The sequence below is a fragment of the Octopus sinensis genome, linkage group LG17 (assembly GCF_006345805.1).
Source record: "Octopus sinensis linkage group LG17, ASM634580v1, whole genome shotgun sequence".
Taxonomy (NCBI): domain Eukaryota; kingdom Metazoa; phylum Mollusca; class Cephalopoda; order Octopoda; family Octopodidae; genus Octopus; species Octopus sinensis.
Window position 1 is genome coordinate 757,633 of NC_043013.1, and position 20,260 is coordinate 777,892.

The 20,260-nt window shown below is 37.3% G+C and overlaps 1 protein-coding gene across 5 annotated transcripts in view; it reads right to left on the reverse strand.

Annotated features, from left to right (window-relative positions):
* The window catches only part of LOC115220997 (WD repeat-containing protein 60), a 105,997-nt gene that overhangs the window by 27,032 nt on the left and 58,705 nt on the right, over window positions 1-20,260 (reverse strand). For all 5 annotated transcript variants that reach the window (XM_036510231.1, XM_036510233.1, XM_036510232.1 and 2 more), the window contains 10 exons: window positions 20,130-20,228; window positions 18,242-18,301; window positions 15,724-15,768; window positions 14,167-14,466; window positions 6,916-7,027; window positions 6,694-6,788; window positions 4,170-4,296; window positions 3,164-3,249; window positions 2,499-2,575; window positions 1,056-1,131 (listed from right to left, as the gene is read on the reverse strand). In XM_036510231.1, the coding sequence (XP_036366124.1) occupies window positions 1,056-1,131; window positions 2,499-2,575; window positions 3,164-3,249; window positions 4,170-4,296; window positions 6,694-6,788; window positions 6,916-7,027; window positions 14,167-14,466; window positions 15,724-15,768; window positions 18,242-18,301; window positions 20,130-20,228 (1,077 nt within the window). The remainder of the gene's footprint in view (window positions 1-1,055; window positions 1,132-2,498; window positions 2,576-3,163; window positions 3,250-4,169; window positions 4,297-6,693; window positions 6,789-6,915; window positions 7,028-14,166; window positions 14,467-15,723; window positions 15,769-18,241; window positions 18,302-20,129; window positions 20,229-20,260) is intronic.

Below are 20,260 nucleotides of genomic sequence, written 5' to 3' on the forward strand. Positions count from 1 at the left end.
TTACCTCACATGCTTTCCAACTTATATTATACACATTTTTATTTCTTTATTACCCACAAGGGGCTAAACACAGAGGGGACAAACAAGGACAGACATAGGTATTAAGTCGATTACATCGACCCTAGTATGTAACTGGTACTTAATTTATCGACCCCGAGAGGATGAAAGGCAAAGTCGACCTCGGCGGAATTTGAACTCACAACGTAACGACAGACGAAATACGGCTTTAATTATATGCAACGGTGCCAATAAATATTTGATCCACAACTTTGGCCACTGTCTTTCTTTCCTGGAGTCATCATTATCATCTTCGCTTTCAACATAGACAACAACCATTACATTCTGGTAACCAGTCCGTTACATGCAATTGGTGACCCTGAGGCTAGCAACCCATTACAGATGGTGGCCCTGAAGTTAACAACTTGTTATGATTGGTGAACCCAACATTAACAACCTGTTATAGATATATACACTTCATCATCATTTAATGACTGTATTCTGTGCTAGCATGGGTGGGGCTACACATAAATACATACAAGACACACACACACCATTTTGCCTCGAGTACAATGCAATCTTGAATAAAATATGACTTTATTCTTTGTAAACTAACAATCATCATCATCATTGTCCATGCTGGCATGGGTTGGATGGTTTGACCAAGGATGGCAAGGCTGGAAGGCTGCACCAGATTCCAGTCTGATATCGCATGGTTTTCTATGGCTCGATGCCCTTCCTAATGCCAACCACTCTGAGAGTGTAATGGGTGCTTTTATGTGCCACCAGCACAGGTGCCATTTGCATGACACCAGCGTATGTCTACGTGCCACTGGTACAGGTGCCAATCAGAAATATATCTTTTATCCTTTCTCTTTTTGTTCCATTCATGTATAATGCTATCCATTAGTTTTGACTTTGATGTTTTGTACTCAATTTCTCACATTATACACAAGAAATAGGGTTTGTGTGTGTGTGTGTGTGTGCATGTGTAAACAAGTTTGTATATGTTTCTCTTTGTCTCTGTGGTTTAAGTAAAGAGAATATTTAATACTTACACAACCAGCAAATGTTAATTTAGAACTTGAAGGACCAAAACAGCAACAACTAATTTGAGATTCACTTGAAAGAATTCTGAAAAAAAAAAAAAAGCCCAAAACAAGAAAACAATTACAAGAAAATTTCATAGAATTATTTTTGTTGGTAACAGGAATAGTGAAGCTATGAAGTAAAACATGTTTTCAGCAGGATGTAAAAATAATTATTCAAGGATAGCCTTTACACTTAATTTTGTCAATCCCCTTGCTCTTTAAGCCTCATTAATCCAACCCAATATTCCTGGAAAGGAAAATACTTATTTTTCAATAATCCATAATGATATATTTTCTACTGAACCAAATTTGAGGGTTTTATACTATCAAATTCGATATGGCAGTTGAATTGAATCTCGCTTAATTTACAGTCTATCCTACCAACTTAAAAATATGACACATTGTTTAAGGAAGTTGTAGATACAGTATTCCTGATTAACTGAAAGCAAAGTAATGACTTGACCACCTTTGATCATACGTCACTTCGGCAGGCCTGAGCATTCCTTGGACCAAATTGTGTTAACATATTTCTAGCTTAATTCCCACTAAATTTCAAAAAAATAGTTGTGCAATAGTTGTTGTGAAGGTCTTTTGCTGGTCAGAGTTAACCATTTAACTGCTCCTGGAATATTCCGCCTCAGGAGGCTTGCCTCCCCTATATACAAGTGTTTCCCTCTCTGTAGCATTGCCATTTTCTAAAGGAAAGGTAAATAAATTTTGGCAGGAATTGCTTTCACCAAAGAACAGATACCAAAAGGCAACTCCTCTGATGCTCCAATCATTTCAATAATCCATCACTCTGGACTGATACATTTTTACCGACCCTGGATGGATGACAGGTGAAGTTAGCCTCAATGTGATTTTGAACTCAGAGCACAGAGTTAGAATAAATACTGCAAGGGGTTTCATTATGACCCCCTAATGTCTGCTAACACATCACCTTGCATGTTATTACTTATTATTAGGATGTTGTTTTATCAATGTATGTGTTTTATGAAGGTGTGTGCATATTTGGACACCTTCACTTTGGAGCTCTTTTATGCGGGGGAGGGGGGCATTTAGGAAGTGGCTGGAATGCTACAACAAGTGTATTGAAGCCCGAAGATTCTACTTTGAATGAGATTAGAATTTTATACAGCTTTGAAATGAATAAATGTCTCTGCTGAAAAAAATCTCAAAACTTCTGGAATGTACTTTGTATATATGTGTGTGTGTGTGAGTATGTGCAGTGGCCATACTTAACCACACCCGGCTCTGGGCAGATACCCTCTTCCAACCCCAACTCAGAGTAAGTGTTTTGGTCTTTCATCCACACCAAATTCAGGACCATTTTTCCTAAATTTTATTGCTATTGTTGTAATGTCCTCTCATGAATTAATAAAGAATTTACAAAAAAACTGGAAAACTCACTTGGCTGGCTTTGAAGGCTGTTTAAGGTCCCAAACGCCAAGAAAATTCCTACCATTAATATTATCTTTGGTTTGTGCCTAGAAAGAAAAAAACCAAAAAAACCCCGAAAGTATGTGAAGTACCAATGAAACTGATAAATGTGAATCAAAGAGGAAACCTATATGTGGTTGCTTGATCTGCTAGACATAACAATCATACTCCCTCAGATCATACAACTCTATAGTCCTAAAGACATTAGCTGGTGTAGTTTTCTTGAGGCAGTGTTTTATGGCCAGATGCCCTTCATGTTAACAACCTTTTCAGGTCACCTTTTACAGCTATGAAGAAACAATGTACCTATTCTAAAATCAGGAAATACATGGTCAAAAAAAAGACCAACTTTAAAGACTAAGAGAAATGTTCTTGTTTTATGTTGTTTAACCCAAGGTCAATAATAACTGAGTATGATCCATGATCAAAAGCTTATAGATTATGCAGGACTAAAAACTGGTATTGTTTATGTTGTGCTCTTGTCTGTCCTATAACAAAGCAGTTTGATGAATGGAGATTGATAAAATGAGTACCAGACTGTGTAAAAGTACGAGGGTTGATGTTATGGACTTTGAAGTTGGTGCCCCGTTCTGGCAGCAGTTGCATGACAAATCAATGAGTGACAATGCACGTACCTTATACATTTTGATGTCGTTGTGGACAGTCATGAGAAAATCTGTGAAGTTGGTGCTCGAACAACAGCAATGCATCACACTCTGCTCTAAACGTTACAAAGAAAGAAGAAAACGATTTCAAATATTGCTTTAACATATTTTTAGATTTATATATTTTTTTTTTTATTCATATGTTTATATCATATATTTTTGTATCTTTCCATTTAGAGAGATTACATTCTTGCCAAGAAACAGGACAGAAGGGCTATTCATCATCATCATCATCATCATTATTTAACATCTATTGTCCATGCTGGCATACGTTAGATGGTTTGACCATGGCTGGTAAGCTGGAAGGTTGTACCAGACTCCAGTCTGATTGTGAATAGAAAACCTCTCCTGGTGAAGAATGCACTACACAACATAGGTGAACGGCTGGTGACTTGAGAGTCAGAGTTGGACACACAGAAGCAAAAAAGGACAGAGAGAAGGAAGATATGAAAACTAAAAGATCCTGCAATTGGGAATAAATTTAGGGAAGTTCTAACTGATGCATATGATTGTCAAGAGTAAGGTTTAGATACCTGTAGCATAGATGACAGGTGAGAATTTTTATGAAATAACCTGCTGAGGACTACAGAATAGACATGTGGCTGGGCTAAAATCCCTGCCAAACCTAAATGTTACAAGGCAATGGGGATGATACGGTTGATAGAGTGGTAAAAGCTAAGAAACAGGCTTGAAAAATCTGGAAAGAAAGTGATTGTAGGGAACATTACCAAATGGCCAGAAGGGCAGCCAGGCAACAGGTATCCTTGGCTAAGGGTGAAAGTATTTTCCATTATTCAAGTGTATAGCTGTGTCTTGTGATTGTCATTATGCCAATAAGATTTGTTTCAACACATGATTTCACATCAAGAATCTTGCAAACCAAATACCAAACACAAAAATATAGATTTGTAAGAAAAAAACTTGTATAAAACAATAATAAAGTTATTTCATTTCAAGGAAAATCAATCATACTTACTACCAAACAAAGGACATATACTGAGAGTGAAGTAACCTGTGCAGAATGCAAGTTGTGAAGAATTCTCAGAAGTGTTTACCATCAAATTATTGTCAGGTAGTTCCTCTTCTAACAATACTGACATCACCTAAAGAAAAAAAAAAAATTCTTTCTTCGATAAAAAGATTATTATTGTTGTTATTGTTGTTATTAAAATCAGGACTAGGAGAATGGATTGACAGAATCAAAAAATTGAACAATATACTATAGCATTTCTTCTGGTTCTTACTGTTCTTGGTTCAAATCTGCCTTTCATCCCTCCAGCTTGAAAATACCAGCGAAGTCCTTATTTTATCAGGCTTTTCCCCCAAAATTTCAGGCCCAGTGCCTGTGTTAGACATAAAGTCAAGGTGTTAGATTTGTAGAATCATTAGTGTGTAGGGCAAATACCTTATGCTATTTAGTTACAGCTCTTTGTATTCTGAGTTCAAATCCAGTCAGAGTCAACCTTGCCTTTCATCCTCCTAGGATCAATTAAAATAAGTATCAGCAAAGTGTTGGAGGGTCAATATAATGGACAACACTTCTCTCAGCCAAATCTGAAGTCTTCTGGCCATGGTTGGAACAATTAATAAAGCCAGAGTTGTTGTTGCTTAACCTCATGTTGCTGTGATGGAGTAGAACTATGATTGAAGGTATTCCAGCGGTGACCATCTCTCCTTCATTGTTCTTGGCAAGTATAGCATACTCCAAACTACATTATCCAACGTGTCCTTTCTTTTCAGAGATGATGAAGTGTGACTTGGGGAACTTTAGCTGCTATTTCAAGCTGGCTGATCAACCATAGAGAAGCTCCTTTATTGACTCATGTTAATCTTAGTCAATTCACTTGATCCCACTGGTACTTCATTTGGGACCTTTTAACATTTTAATTATAGCTGTTGTTTTTGTTGTTGTTGCTTCACTTCCAAGTGATCTTTGATCAAAAGCATTCCAAAAGTGACCAACTTCGTACTGGGAGGTCTATGATTATATTCTTTTCCTAAGACAGTAGGTTATAATTTGAGAGAGAGATCTGGCTGCTATTTCTAGAAAGCCAAACAACAAGGTAGAGGTTACCTTGTTAGGGTAAAGTGTACTAGTGTAGCCAGTCGACTTTTTTATTGGCTTGGAGTGGAAGATGGAACTCTACTCATAGAATTTACAGGAAATCTCAGTATACCAAAAGTAAACTAATGTTTTATTGAGCTTATAGAAATGAAAGACTATTCATATCACAATAAGTTGGTGATGAGGTACAAAAACAATGTGAAGACTGTTCATTCTTGGTTCAGTTTATTACAGTCTTCCTAAATTTCTCTGTTTTGATTGGTTCTGGTCAGCTTTGCTTGGTTCTAATTGTAGCAACGAGATAACCAGTTCAAGGAGTTGCAGGATTGTTCACATGTCTTGGACCCCAGGTATGCTAAACTCCAGCTTGTTTTGGGACCGTTGTATGCTCTCAGCCAGACAGTGATTAAGTATAATTAGGGTTGAATATTCATGTGCTGTGATTAATATTAATTAAGTTTATTTATTCACTGATTATCCACAACAAAGATTATCCATATAGGTGCAGGTCTGGCTGTGTGGTAAGAAGTTTGCTTTCCAACCACAGGGTTCCGGGTTCAGTCTCACTGTGTGGCACCTTGGGCAAATAGCTTTCTACTATAGCCTTGGGGTGACCAAAGCCTTGTGAGTGGATTTGGTAGATGGAAACTGAAAGAAGCCCATTATGTGAGTGTGTAACTTTTAAGATTTACATTCGTTTCTCTTTTATATACGACAGAGTGTGAGCACCCTGAGAGAAAAGTTGGACATAAGAAGCATCAAATGTGGTGTGCAAGAGAGACGACTGCGCTGGTATGGTCAAGTGTTATGTATGGATGAGGACAGCTGTGTGAGGAAGTGCCACACCCTAACTGTGGAAAGAATCTATGGAAGAGGTAGACCTAAGAAGACATGGGATGAGGTGGTGGTATGACCTTCAAATGTTGGGCCTCACAAAGGCAATGACAGGAGACAGACCTTTGGAGATATGCTGTGATTTTAGAAGACCCGACAACTAAAGTGAGATCGTAGCCATGGCCAATGCCAGTGTTGCATGTCCGGCCTATTTAAGAGTACCCTTGATGTGTCAGGCAATATGATATGCTTGAGAAGACCTGTTGAGTCAAGTAGAACCAAAATTGTAGCGGTGGCCAGTGCTCCCTGACTGGCTTCCATTCTGGTGGCATGTAAAAAGCAATATCTGAATGTGATCGATGCCAGGGCCACCTGACTGGCTCCCGTGTCGGTGGCATGTAAAAAGCACCCACTACACTCTTGGAGTGGTTGGCATTAGGAAGGGCATCCAGCTGTAGAAACACTGCCAGATCAGATTGGGGCCTGGTGCAGCCTCCTGGCTTCCCAGACCCCAATCGAACCGTCCAACCCATGCCAGCATGGAAAACGATGATGATGATGATGTATGATGAAGAAGATAAAGCAAGTTAAACATAATTACCCTTGTGGCATGAAAGAGAAATTTGTTGAGTCTGACAGAGTCGAATTCAGTCTTGGAGATTTGATTCCCCACCTCAGAATGGTTTAATTGGTTACCTACAATGATTTATTAATAGGAGAGAAAAAAATGAAAATTAAAAGAAAAATGCATTTGTTAGTGGTATGAGGGAAGTATGAGATAATTAAATAAAAATATTAAAAGAATTTAATAAAAGTTGCTTACCTCCAGCAGAATCATGTCCACTTGGAGGATACTGTGTCCATTTATCAACCATCTCAGTCTCTTCTGTTTGGATGTCTCGGTCAATAGAATCATCTCCAGTTTGGACAAATGCCTGGGAATACAAACACATACACACACATATATATATTTGTTGTAATAATGGAGTTGAACCAAATAATGATATTTGGAAATCATTTCATATGTAATATCTCTTATTCCTCAATCCAGCCCTCACTGTATCACTGCTACCCTCTTGTCCACCAACTCCTCTATATACTCACGTTTCACCAGTCACTACATTCCCCCCAGCCACTCCATGCATTCATGTGAAGTACCTACTCCCTATTCATGCACCCTTGGCAATACTCTGCCATCCTATTTACATTCTGAGCCCTACCCCATACCTTGAGGCTAGGGTCCTGGCACTTTTCCACCATCTCTCTGTATCTCCTCTACAGTGTAAGACACCTGTTTCTGTCCTTCTGTCATAACCTGGCACAAGGCCACCTCCCCCAATGCCCCCCCCCTTCTCTCAAAGGATCTTTGACTTGCAAGTTACTTGGTGACTCTGCCAGTGCTGGTGCCATGTGAAAAGCACCCACTCCACCCTGTAAAGTGGTTGGTGTTTGGAAGGGTGTCCAGCCATAAAAACCATACCAAAACGGGTCTTGCTGGTGCCACATAAAAGAGCACTCAGTCCATTCTGTAAGGTGGTTGGTATTACAAAGGGCATCCAGTCATAAAAATCCCCCCAAAACAGACAGTGAAGCTTAGTGCAGTCGTCTGCCTTACCAGCTCCAGTTAATCATCCAACCGTTACCATGGAAAATAGACATTAAATGATGATGGTGATCATGATGATGATGTAAGTTTCAAGTTTGCATGATGGGAAATGCATCCATTATGTAAACCTTCCTCAGAGAAAACATTTCAAAATATCTCTATTTGGTTTGACTTCATTATTGCAATTAATACTACTCGATGCCAGTACAAACTTGTCAGTCTTCATTCCACTTATGCAGATACTTGAACAATGATTTGGTGTAGTTTATTATCTTTCACTCAAGTCAAAAATCCTGGTGCCACCGTCCAACCCATGCCAGCATGGAAAGCAGATGTTAAACGACAACGCTATATATATATATATATATATATAGAAAAATAGTAGTTGAAAATGCACTGAGAATAATTAGAATATTTTTTATTAATATATTTAAAGCTTTAACTGGTTTCACAGTTTACACGGATTTTCAAAAGTTCAAATAGAAAGATGTGGCTTATGTTGTAGCTGTCTTGCTTTTGACTAGTGTTTGAAGCTTGACCTATTTTTATAGGATGTCAAGGATGTAATGAAGATTACATAGGTCAAACAAAGTTTACTCTAAGAAACAGACCGACCATTCACCGATAACAAATACGAGACGCCAGTACTAGACAGATTCCACTGAGTGGACACATAGACATATGTGCAAAAAAATAAGTCTCCCAAATTCCAGGTCTTCCCACTCTACTTATATTCAGTGAATACCACAGATGAAGCATGGATAAACAGAGAATACTTTCATATAAAAGTAAAAACCCAGACTTAACAAACTTTAACAGAATACATACACAAATAACTATTCACACACAAAACTCATTCTACCACTTAACATGAAGAACCTCCACAGCTAACAATCTAAACTTTAGCCATTGGACTACATACATACGACTCCCACCAGAACGATTAAATTTGGAGTGCCTTGATTATAACTAAACATGTTCACTCAACTGTGTCTGCCTTCTTTTTAGGCACAAAATATACTGTCACATGACACTAATGCACGAACATGGGGTCAACGTATGAAAGGTTATACACTTAATCATGTGTTCATTCTCTACAAACACTTAACAGAAAACATTCAGAGCATTGATTGTTTGGACTTGTTCAGTCAACCGTGTCAGCCTTAACTTATGACGCCAAACATTGTCACTTGATACTAACACATGGACATAGTGGGGAAGCCACAAAAATTTCTAAGACCAGTCATGTGACTATCCTCTACCAATCAAATCTTATTCAAAACATACATTAATTTGAGCCATGAACTCCCTATAAAAATAGAGCAAGGTTCAAACCTTAGTCAGAAGCAAAACAGTTGCGACATAAGCCACATCTTTTTATTTCAAATTTTTGAAAATCAGTGGAAACTGTGAAACTGGTTAAAGCTTTAAGTATAATAATAATAATAAAATAATAATAATAATAATAATAAAAATATTTTAACTATTCTCAGTGCATTTTCAACTTCTGTTTTTCATATATTTCTACCTGTGCGGAATAAAATAACTTTGTTTTCTATTGTAAAAAACAAAACAAATGAATATGAAATACACATTTCCATAATCTACAGCTGCATGTATCTGCATAAGTGTGCATGTGCATCTGTTATGCATGTATCTGCATAAGTGTGCATGTGTGTGTGTCTTATGCATGTATCTGAATGAGTGTGTGTGTGTGTTTGTTAGTCTTAAGTTATTTGCGTTACAATTTGACAGACATTTTTTATGGCATTGGCAATGATTTTGAAAAAACCATTGCCGATGCCACATGTATACGTGAGGGATGGACTTCTTCAAGAGAATCAACCCTAATTTATGACAGGTAATAATTTTATCAATTACAGAGGGATGAAAGACAAAGATAACACTTGTAACATTTAAACTCAGAATATAAAAGAACAAAGCTAAATTCTATTAGATTCTCAGTGCAATGTCCCATGGTTTCTGCCATTTCAAAACTAAAAGAATAATGCCAAATGACAATACTTGTGTGCAAGATGTATTTTAGAGAAACAAAAAAGAAAAAGAAACAATGTAAAATAAAGGATTGTTGTTGTTGCTCAGCCTCAAATCAGTTGTGATCAATTAGACAACTTGTGATTAAAAGGTCTTCCAGCTATGACCATCCAGTTGGTTCTGTTTTCTCAGACATGCTATATTTTAGATTATATAATGTATCCTTACTTTTTCAAGTGAGTAGGGTGTGGGTTGAAGAGTATTTGCTACTGTTTCTAGCAGATCAAATGGTCATGTAATCCAGTTAGAATTTAGGGAAATACTTTAAACACGCAGCTGCTGCCAGTCACCGCTATCATCACACACACACACACACCTGTATATAGACCATCATCATTTAATGTCCACTTTCCCATGCTTGCATGGGTCAGGCAGAATTTTTCTCTGGCCAGACATTTTTTTCATGGAAGACTGGAAAAAAACCTCACTTGTGTGACAATGATGCTCATTTACAACCATCACAAGATGTTTAGACAAACAGGGACACACACACACACACACACATGTACAAGACAGGGTTCTTTCTGTTTCTTCAGAGGTATTCCTCTTTACATATCATCATCAGCATCATCATCAAACATCCATCTTCCTTGCTTGCATGGGTAGGACAGTTGACAGAAGCCGGCCAGGTAGAAGACTACCCCAGGCTACTCTGTCTGTTTTGGCAGGGGTTTTGTATGGCTGGATACCCTTCCTAACAGCAACCACTCAAATATACACACATATGTGTGCGTGTGTGGGGCATGTCATGGAATCAATTGCCAACAAAAGTTGATGCATTCCTGCAAATGAAGTCATCTAAAGATGACATTTATCTGATAAAACAAGAATCATTCCCAGCTGACACTAGTTTCTAACGGATTTAGGAAATCAATACAATGAATTAAATCATCCCCAACACTTGACAAGCCCTTTAATTTATTGATGCCTATAAAAAAAAGAAAAAGTTTGAAAGCAGAACATAAAAACTGCTAAACTAAATATTCTTTTCTATTCTAGGCACAAGGCCTGAAAATTTTGGAGAGGGGGCCAGTCAATTAGATTGACCCCAGTATGCAAATGGTACTTAATTTATCGACCCTGAAAGGATGAAAGGCTAAGTCAACCTTGGTGGAATTTGAAGTCAGAACGTAAAGGCAGATGAAATACCGCTGAGCATTTTGCCCGGCGTGCTAACGATTCTGCCAGTTCACCGCCTTACTTATAAACTAAATATTACAAAAGCTAAGTGTCTGACTCTGTATCAGGTTTACTAATTAACTGCCTGTTTAATTAGTACACCTTGCATGGGTAGAAAGCTTCAATATGTTGGTGGGGGCTGGGGGGGGGGGGTAACAGAAGAGCTAATCAATCAGAAGTACTAATAACTTGTACTGATTATAGTGACTATCATACACGCCCCCATCACACCCCACCACACCTCTATAAAAGGATAAAGATGAAGTCAACCCTTAGATGGATTTGAACTGGGAATGGAAAGGGACATCACTAAAAAGAGCAAGGCATTCAGTATGACTCCTTCATTTAGCCCAGTCATTAGTTTACTTAATTAATAAAAGCTCAGCTCAGTATACACTGTTTATTTTTAGCTCTTATTGTTACTGATTGTGATTGTGTGTGTGTGTGTGTGTGTGTGTGTGTGTGTGCATTAACACACACAAACTAGATCATCAGCTATGATTCATTCAAATGTGGGTGTAATTAAAATGTAATTTTCTTTCAATAGCAACAACAAATTATATAAGTTCATGAGTAAAACACACACACACATGTGCAAATTTTATTTGACCTACAGCGATGAATATTCAAAACTTTATGGGCCAATCCTTCATTTGCTGTTACATAAAGACAACATCATTATCATTGTCACTACAATTCAGCCACAAATCAACCTCAGTTGTAATGATCTATGAAGAAAGGCACTCCAGTTATGACCATCCTATCTTTTATCCTGGACCATATTATGCAATGCATTCTTTTCTAAGGCAATCCAGCAGGGTTTGAGGAAAATTTGGTTGCTATTTCTAAACATTAGAAGCTCCCACATAGGCCTCAGATTGTAATTATTGATGTTGTTTAAGAACAATCATCATCATAATTTAATGTCCGTTTTCCATGATGGCATGAGTTGGACAGTTCGACTGGGGTCTGGGAAGCCAGGGGCTGCACCAGGCTTCAGTCTGATCTGGCAGTGTTTCTACAGCTGGATGCCCTTCCTAACACCAACCACCCCAAAAGTGTAGTGGGCGCTTTTTACGTGCCTGAGAAGGTTGGCAACGACTACGATCGGTTAGTGCTTTTTATGTACCACCAGCACATGATATATTGGGTTGGCAACTAAGTTCCCGCTGTTTTTTTTTTAATTTTGGAATTTATTGCGTTTTTAAATTTTGGAATCTATAGTTAATTTTTGGAATGTCAAGTTAAGAAAAACGAGCATTTTCAACACCTCCTCCTTTTTGCTTTTAATCAAGGTTTTAAAGCCACAAAAGCTGCTCGTGACATTTGTGCCGTGTATAGCGAGGGTGCCATAGCTGGAAGAACCGCTCGTGATTGGTATGCCAAGTTCAAAAATGGAAATTTTGACCTCAAAGACGCACCTCATTCTGGCCATCCAGTTGAGTTCGATGAAGAGTAATTAAACCAACTTTTGCACGAAAATTCTTGTCAAACGACAAGGGAACTGGCAGAGAAAATGGAATGCTCCCACACTGCTATAGAGAAGCATCTTCACTCGATGGGAAAGGTTCAGAAGTATGGAGCATGGGTTCCACATGCTTTAAGTGACAACAAAAATCAACGAGCCACAATCTTCGCTATCTTGCTTACTTGTCACTGCTCAACTCATGGACACAAGCAACGATTTCTTTACCGAATCGTTACTGGCGACGAAGAATGGTGCCTGTACATCAATATGAAGCAGCGTAAGGAATGGCTTAGCCCCGGTAAACAAGCGATACCGCGCGTGAAACAAGATCTTCATCCGCGTAAATCGAAGTTGTGTGTATGGTGGGACTGGGAAGGGATTATCCATTACGAATTGCTTGAACGGAACCAAACGGTCAACGCGGAACTCTATGTTCAACAGATGGAATGACTCAACACGGCTATTCAAGAGAAAAGACCTAATCGGCAGCATGGAGTTCTTCTGCATGACAACGCTCGCCCTCATATTGCCAATATGACCAAGGAAGCCATTCAAATGCATGGCTGGGAAATGCTGCCACACCCGCCGTACTCTCCTGATTTGGCACCAACGGATTTCCAGCTCTTTCGATCTCTTTCAAATGCTATGCGCGGAGTTTCGTTCAATACTGATTCAGAATTGAGAGCTTGATTGAATCAATTTTTTGAGTCGAAATCAGGTGATTTCTACCAATGGGGTATTGAAAATCTTGTTGAACGTTGGGAAGCAACAAAGGTGAATACATTATTGATTAATTAGTTGTTATTTTTTATTAAACCTTTTAAAAAATCTAAATTTTAAAAAACGGTGGGAACTTAGTTGCCAACCCAATAAAATAATCCCTTGACTTTTGTGGGTTTTACATTACTAAACCCCTCGTGATAGGTGAAAATCCACACAATAGAAACAATACTGTGCTACATATTTTTTTTGGTTATCTTTATAATTTGTACATATTTATTTTATTATAAATGCAAAACAAACACCACAGAGGAATTGACGGAAGCGTAAATGAGAAGCCATGACAGGTGAACTGCGATATGGTGAGAGATTACCATATGCTGTATAGGATAATGACATTCAATGGTACATGAACAGTAATGGATTTAGACATAACCTTAGCAAACTAGACCTTAGGGTCTCAATCTGTAGGGGCCTCCAAATAATTAAAAAGCACAAATGTTTTCAATTTTTCTGAGATTTTCTAGTGTGAATTTTCTTTAACAATAGTCTCAAAACTTTATACAAGCAAAGGGCCTCAACAATTTATATAGATTAGGGCATCTGAATCCAGCATAGATAATAATATTGTGAACGAAGGCTTTCCAAAAGTGACAAGATCAAATTTTTTTAAGCAATAGTGTATCTAGTGATTTGAAGGAGATTTGGCTATTATTTCTAACAGTTTGAATGACTGTAAAGTCTCTTTTGCAGCGAGCTGACAGGAATGGTATCATGTCAGACTAAATTCTTAGTGATATTTTAAACACACCTCCCTAAAGGTGGCTTTACCTTTCAACATTTTGGAGTGAAAATTATGTAAGTAACAGTCATACACTGGGGTCATCCGGTCTAAAATAAATTTTGTGCCTAAGTAATAAATCAATATCATACAAAAACCATGATTGCTATCCATCAAGAATTATAGAAATATTTCTTAAACTCCTGAGGCAAGTCTAGAAAAATATCATTGAATAAAACTACTGAATGGATATTAAAATAAAGACCTGTTTGTAATTGGCACGGCCAAAACTGCTGATATAAAGTTCATATTGACTGATGGGTGACATTTCAAAGACTTCCTGATCAACATCCGTATCCAACACAATCAACTTCCTCAATTCTTTGTAGCGAGCGATTAACTTGGACTTAACTTCTTTACTGACATGTCGTCGATTTGTCCTTGTGATCTCCACAATGCCATAATTATAGGGTTTGTTAGATTTTGTTTTGGTAATGTCCTGCTGATCATTATTAACTGAACCCCTGTGTAAATCTTCTCTTGGACTTGGTGGTGTTGGGGTTTTCTAGAAGAGTATTTTGAAAGAAAGAAGACAAGATTTAATCAGTTTTTGTAAAAATATTTTCTTAAATGTTTTGTCATATTTATGTAAAAAAAAAAAATTTAACCTGTCACAGGAACAACATTGAACTCTTACTTATTTTAGCAAATATGGGACAGCACTCTAGACATATTCTGGACCAATTAACCCTCTTCAGCGAAGCATACATTCACTATATTTGCCAAAGTAGTGATGGAGAGAATCACAAAGTATACTGCATGGTACACAAGTTGAAAGAGAAAATTAGCAAATTTTAAACAAACAAATTACTAAGAAATACCATCTTTATGGAAAAAGAAAACAAAATATTAAAATTTTGTGACAACATATTTAATGTAGCTAGCTTTAAGATATACACTATGAATAAAAGACAACATTAATCAATTATTAATATTATTTTAAATATTCCAACAGGCAAGGGACACAACTCTGAAAATGTTTTAGCATTATTATTCTTCCTCAACAACACAAATACTTTATCATGTATGTGAAAGTAATAATTAAAAGAACAACAAAGAAAATGTACAATATTATAAAAACATTAGTTACTGATTAATAATTTTGCTTCATTGCATAATTACAAATAAATGCTTTTTCATATAGATAGCATGGGTGGTCTAAAATAGAAAAACTCTATAATGCACTTTGCTACTTACAGCATGAGGAATGTTAATTTCATACTGACAAATTAGTTATTGGACTGAATGAGCAGGGGTTAAACCTCCTGGCAAAGGATTCAGTTCAATTCCAGTGATAGTATATAAACAACAGACCCACAAAGTGAAGGGCCAATATCCTAATAATTCAACCAACTGCATTTCTTATGCTATGAATAGTTTATATTGTATGTAATTTTTCTGAAGCAAAGTATATTTTTAACTCAATATTGGTTTTAAACTTTGGTGCAAGGCTAGCAATTTCAGGAGAGGAAGTAAGTCGATTACATTGACCCCAGTACATGACTGGTACTTATTTTATCAACCTTGAAAGGACAAAAGGCAAAGTCAACCTCAGCAGAATTTGAACTCAGAACATATGAAGTGCTACTAAGCATTTTTATGAACGCATTAATGAGTCTGCCAGCTCACCGCTTTTTCTAATCCCAATTTTAGAACAGAATAGAAAAGGAAACTGCTTCTCTTATTAAAGAAATCAAAATGAATTGAAATATCTTTGTCTTTCAGGTATCCATTTGCCATATATCACTAAAGTTCCACTTACCTCTACCTCCGTTTTCTCTGTGGCACTTGGAATTCTTACATTATCCTAATAAGAGAGCAAAACATTCCGATTGTAAGATTCTATTTTCATGATGTTCGTCTTTCTTTAAATTTCTAAATCTGAGAAACAAAATTATTTTTTGTTCAAAATTACAACATTTAGAATTTTACAATTTATTCTTTGTATCTTTTACTTGTTTCAGTTATTGGACTGTGGCCATGCTGGGGCACTGCCAAATCAACCCCAATACTTATTCTATCAGTCTTTTTTCTTTTAGCTGAACTGCAAAGTTACAGAGATATAAACACACCAACATCAGTAATCAAGTGGTACTGGGGTGGGGTAGGGTGAGGGGACGAGGGGGACAAATGTGCACATCTGATGGATGGTTTTTATCTGCCAAATTCACTCACGCAGCATTGACCTGCCCAGGGCTATCAGTAGAAGCCAACTGCGCATGGTGCCATGCAGCGGGACTGAACTCAAAACTGTGGGGTTGGCAAGTGAAATTCTGAACCACAAAACCCATGCCTCAATATCTTTCCAGTAATATCCAATTCTGACATCATCAATAGAGTGATGGTTGAGTAAAAGGTGGATTTAGTGAAGATGGAAAGTACTTATGGGGAAACTGGGTGAAGCTGACCATAATGGCAGTGGTAAACATTCTTTTGTAAGTATTACCAGAAGGTACAGCTAATTCATTTCTTTGTTTCTTGTTACCTTCTAAAGTTAAGCATAAAGGTTATGTTTCTTCAGAGGAGGGGAAATGAAACCTGCCCTGCCCATCTCCTTCCCAGAAGAATTGGTAATGAATGTGCCAATAAATAACAATAACTATAAGTCACAATTAAGTTACAACCCGAGCTTCTGTTTTGAAGTGTTTCCCATATGATACTATTGGTGGTATTCAACTACTCACCATTAGCACAAAGGTGGACTTGTACAACACTGCAAGCTAAGAAAAATCTTGTCATATCTATAGTCACTTGGTTATTGATAAAACACAATCAACCCTGGAACCCATATATATATATATATATATATATATATATATATAATTCAAGAGAATCTAGGCACATTGGCATGTAGGACACCAGGACTGGCTAGGTACCATAACATTGAGTTCACGGTGAGGTAAAGACAATTATGAGGTGTCATGTGTCAATAATGTACTGCATGTATGTATATATTAGGTACCACATCCAATACAAACTGTAAATCTGACTCAGGGTTAGTTCCAGGTGTGGTGTAGATATAAAAAGAATGAGGTTTAAAACTTAAAATTTACTGCACCTTTTAAACCCCATTTGTGTTCTTTATATATATATATATATCTCAACCAACACACTCATAAATTAGATGCAGTTTAATCTTGTCAGTGACCAGGTTACAGTTTGTGCAATGAAAATTTTGACATCAAATATATGTTGAAATGAAGTTAAGAGACTTTGGATGTTTTTGATCGGCTAATATGGGTGTCTTTCTTGAACTGTTTTAGTTTCACCATTGGTCTTGGATCAAATGCCAGGTAAGTGTACCTTCAAGACAACAATTGTTTCTGATTTAAGCACAAGACTAGTAACTGTAGGGGTGGGGAGGGATTAATCAAATACACCAGCCCTAATAGTTGACTGGTACTTTATTTTATTAACCTCCCCAAAAGGATGAAACGCAAAGATGACCTTGGTAGGATTTGAACTCAGAATGTAAAAGACCTAGAAGAAATACTGTAAGAAATTTTGCCTGATTTCAACTCAAAACTAGAGGTTAACAAAACAGTTTTCAAATAAGAGTGTCCTCTGAAAGTCCCTATTTATAACAAAATGGTAGAATCTGAGAAAACTGGTGGTGTTCCACAATGTCAAATATTTGCACTGAAAGTAAATTTTATGCTGAGAGGAAAACGAGAAGGTTAATATTTTGGCCAGAACAATTCACAACAGAGAGAGAGAGAGAGAGAGAGAAATTTGTTCCCTAGTGGTACTGGATTAATAAATTTATAAAGAATCAGTAAAAAATACACTGTGGTGTAATATCAGTGGCAGCTCTTTCATCATGACAACCTATAACCTACCAATTCCATAATTGGTGACTCAATTTACTCAAATGACAAAATAGAATAAAAAAAGTACTTTAGAGAAGTACTTTCTGATTCCTCAAAATATTTAATACCAATAAAAGTTGTATTTACAAAGTTAAACTCGCAAATATCTATTAAGAAAAGTTCAGATATTTGCATTCCAACTAAACATATTCAGAAGTGAACGGCTTTTGTTCTCAGACTTCAATCGACAGGAAGCAAGATACATTACTCCAATCACTAATCAACTTGGTTATTCGTTCTGTTAATTTCCTGTATATTATTACCTCTTTCATCAACAATCAACAGAATAAAAAGAGAAGCTGACAACAGTAGAAGCTTCTCTCAACATATTTACTTTTACAGCTGCACAGTTGTAGTTAATGACTACATAACGAGTAACAAATACATATTTTTTAATAAATAAATTTTTACATCTTCATTTTCTTTGCTGTGAGGTTCAGACAAACTTTCATCAAAGTCATCAGAATAATCCTGTAAAAACAAAGACTTGTAATTAATCTTTTAGTGGCAAACACATCTATTTTAAGAAAACATTTCCTAATATGGCAAAAGAAAGAAACGCCAGTATTAGAACTGTTATCAATTATATTACTGAAGTTAACAAATTTTTACTCCACCAGTTAAGCTATAAATGGAAATATTAACATTCTTATTTAGAAGATTAGATTTTCTATAATTTCTCAATCAAAATGATATAAATTAACTTTAAAAAAATCATGACAAGTTACAGATGTTTTCTTTCTCAAAGTAGAATATAATCCTTATGGATCAAAGAGAATATATTGATATGATACTTTTATATATAAATATATTTGTGCTGAAAAAAAAACTGGAAAATTATGAAGTAAAGGAAATTTTGCTCCCTTTAGTCAGTTTCCACTTCTTATTTTAAATTATAATGTAAACATTAGAGAAGAAGAATTTTTAAAAAATATATCAGACTATGGTGAAAGAAGTTTTAGGAGATTCTGCAATTAAGAAATTATATTTTGTTGAAATTCCCCCCATTCTCACTAAAGGTCAATACTGGTATTTCTTTACTACTTTTAATTCTAAGTTAGTCAAAGACATTCCAATCTCAATATCACTGTCATTTGTTGAAGAGCACTTTCCATTATCATCTTTAAGCTGACTTTGATGCTTTTGCTGTGGTGCAGAATCTCTAAGATGTACTTCAGTTCACTAACGGCACGGGCAGTCAGCATTCTAACTGTAGCCATTTTGTCGATATAACTGGAACACAGAATTTAAAGATATGGTTGCTGTTTGGACAACAGTGAAATGTTTTGTTTTTGTGAGGGAATTTCATCATTGTATTAAGTATAAGAGTGACAAGAGATTGAGATAAAGATCAATTTAACCAATTTTAATTAACATGAAGTGCATAAGAGTGACAGGAAATCGATCTTTACCTCAATCTCCTGCCACTCTTATGCACCTGACATTAATTAAAATTGTTTGCCAGCTCTGTCTGGCAACCGTGTCGGTGGCACGTAAAAGCACCATCTGTTTGCGTCCGTTGCCAGCCTCGGCTGGCCCCCGTGCCGGTGACACGTAAAAGCACCATCTGTTCGTGGCCGTTTGCCAGCTCTGTCTGGCCCCGTGTCGGTGGCACGTAAAAGCACCATCCGTCCGTGTCCGTTGCCAGCCTCGGCTGGCCCCCCGTGCCAGTGACACGTAAAAGCACCGTCCGCTCGTGGCCGTTTGCCAGCTCTGTCTGGCAACCGTGTCGGTGGCACGTAAAAGCACCATCCGTTCGCGTCCGTTGCCAGCCTCGGCTGGCCCCCGTGCCGGTGACACGTAAAAGCACCGTCCGTTCGTGGCCGGTTGCCAGCTCTGTCTGGCCCCGTGTCGGTGGCACGTAAAAGCACCATCTGTTCGTGTCCGGTGCCAGCATCGCCTGGCCCCGTGCCGGTGACACGTAAAAGCACCATCCGTTCGTGGCCGTTCGCCAGCTCTGTCTGGCACCTGTGCAGGTGGCACGTAAAAAACACCCACTACACTCGCGGAGTGGTTGGCGTTAGGAAGGGCATCCAGCCGTAGAAACACTGCCAGATCTGACTGGGCCTGACGAAGCCTTCCAGCTTCACAGACCCCAGTTGACCCATCCAACCCATGCTAGCATGGAAAACGGACGCTAAACGATGATGATGATGATGATGATGATGTATTAAGTATAGCAAACAACTGCAGAGAGGATCAGGTTTGGGACTGTCAAGACATTTGAAGCCTAATGAAATGAATTCTGTTTGATCCAATATCAAGCTTATACTATGAAGAATCAACCAAAATCTCTTACTTCAAAATCATCAGCATAATCGTAGTCATTATCATATGAATCATTTCTCTTCTCAACCGTTTCTTCCTCAATCACATTTGCTTCACTTGCTTCTTTTATCTTAAAAAAAAAGAAGAAAAAATCAAAAAGAA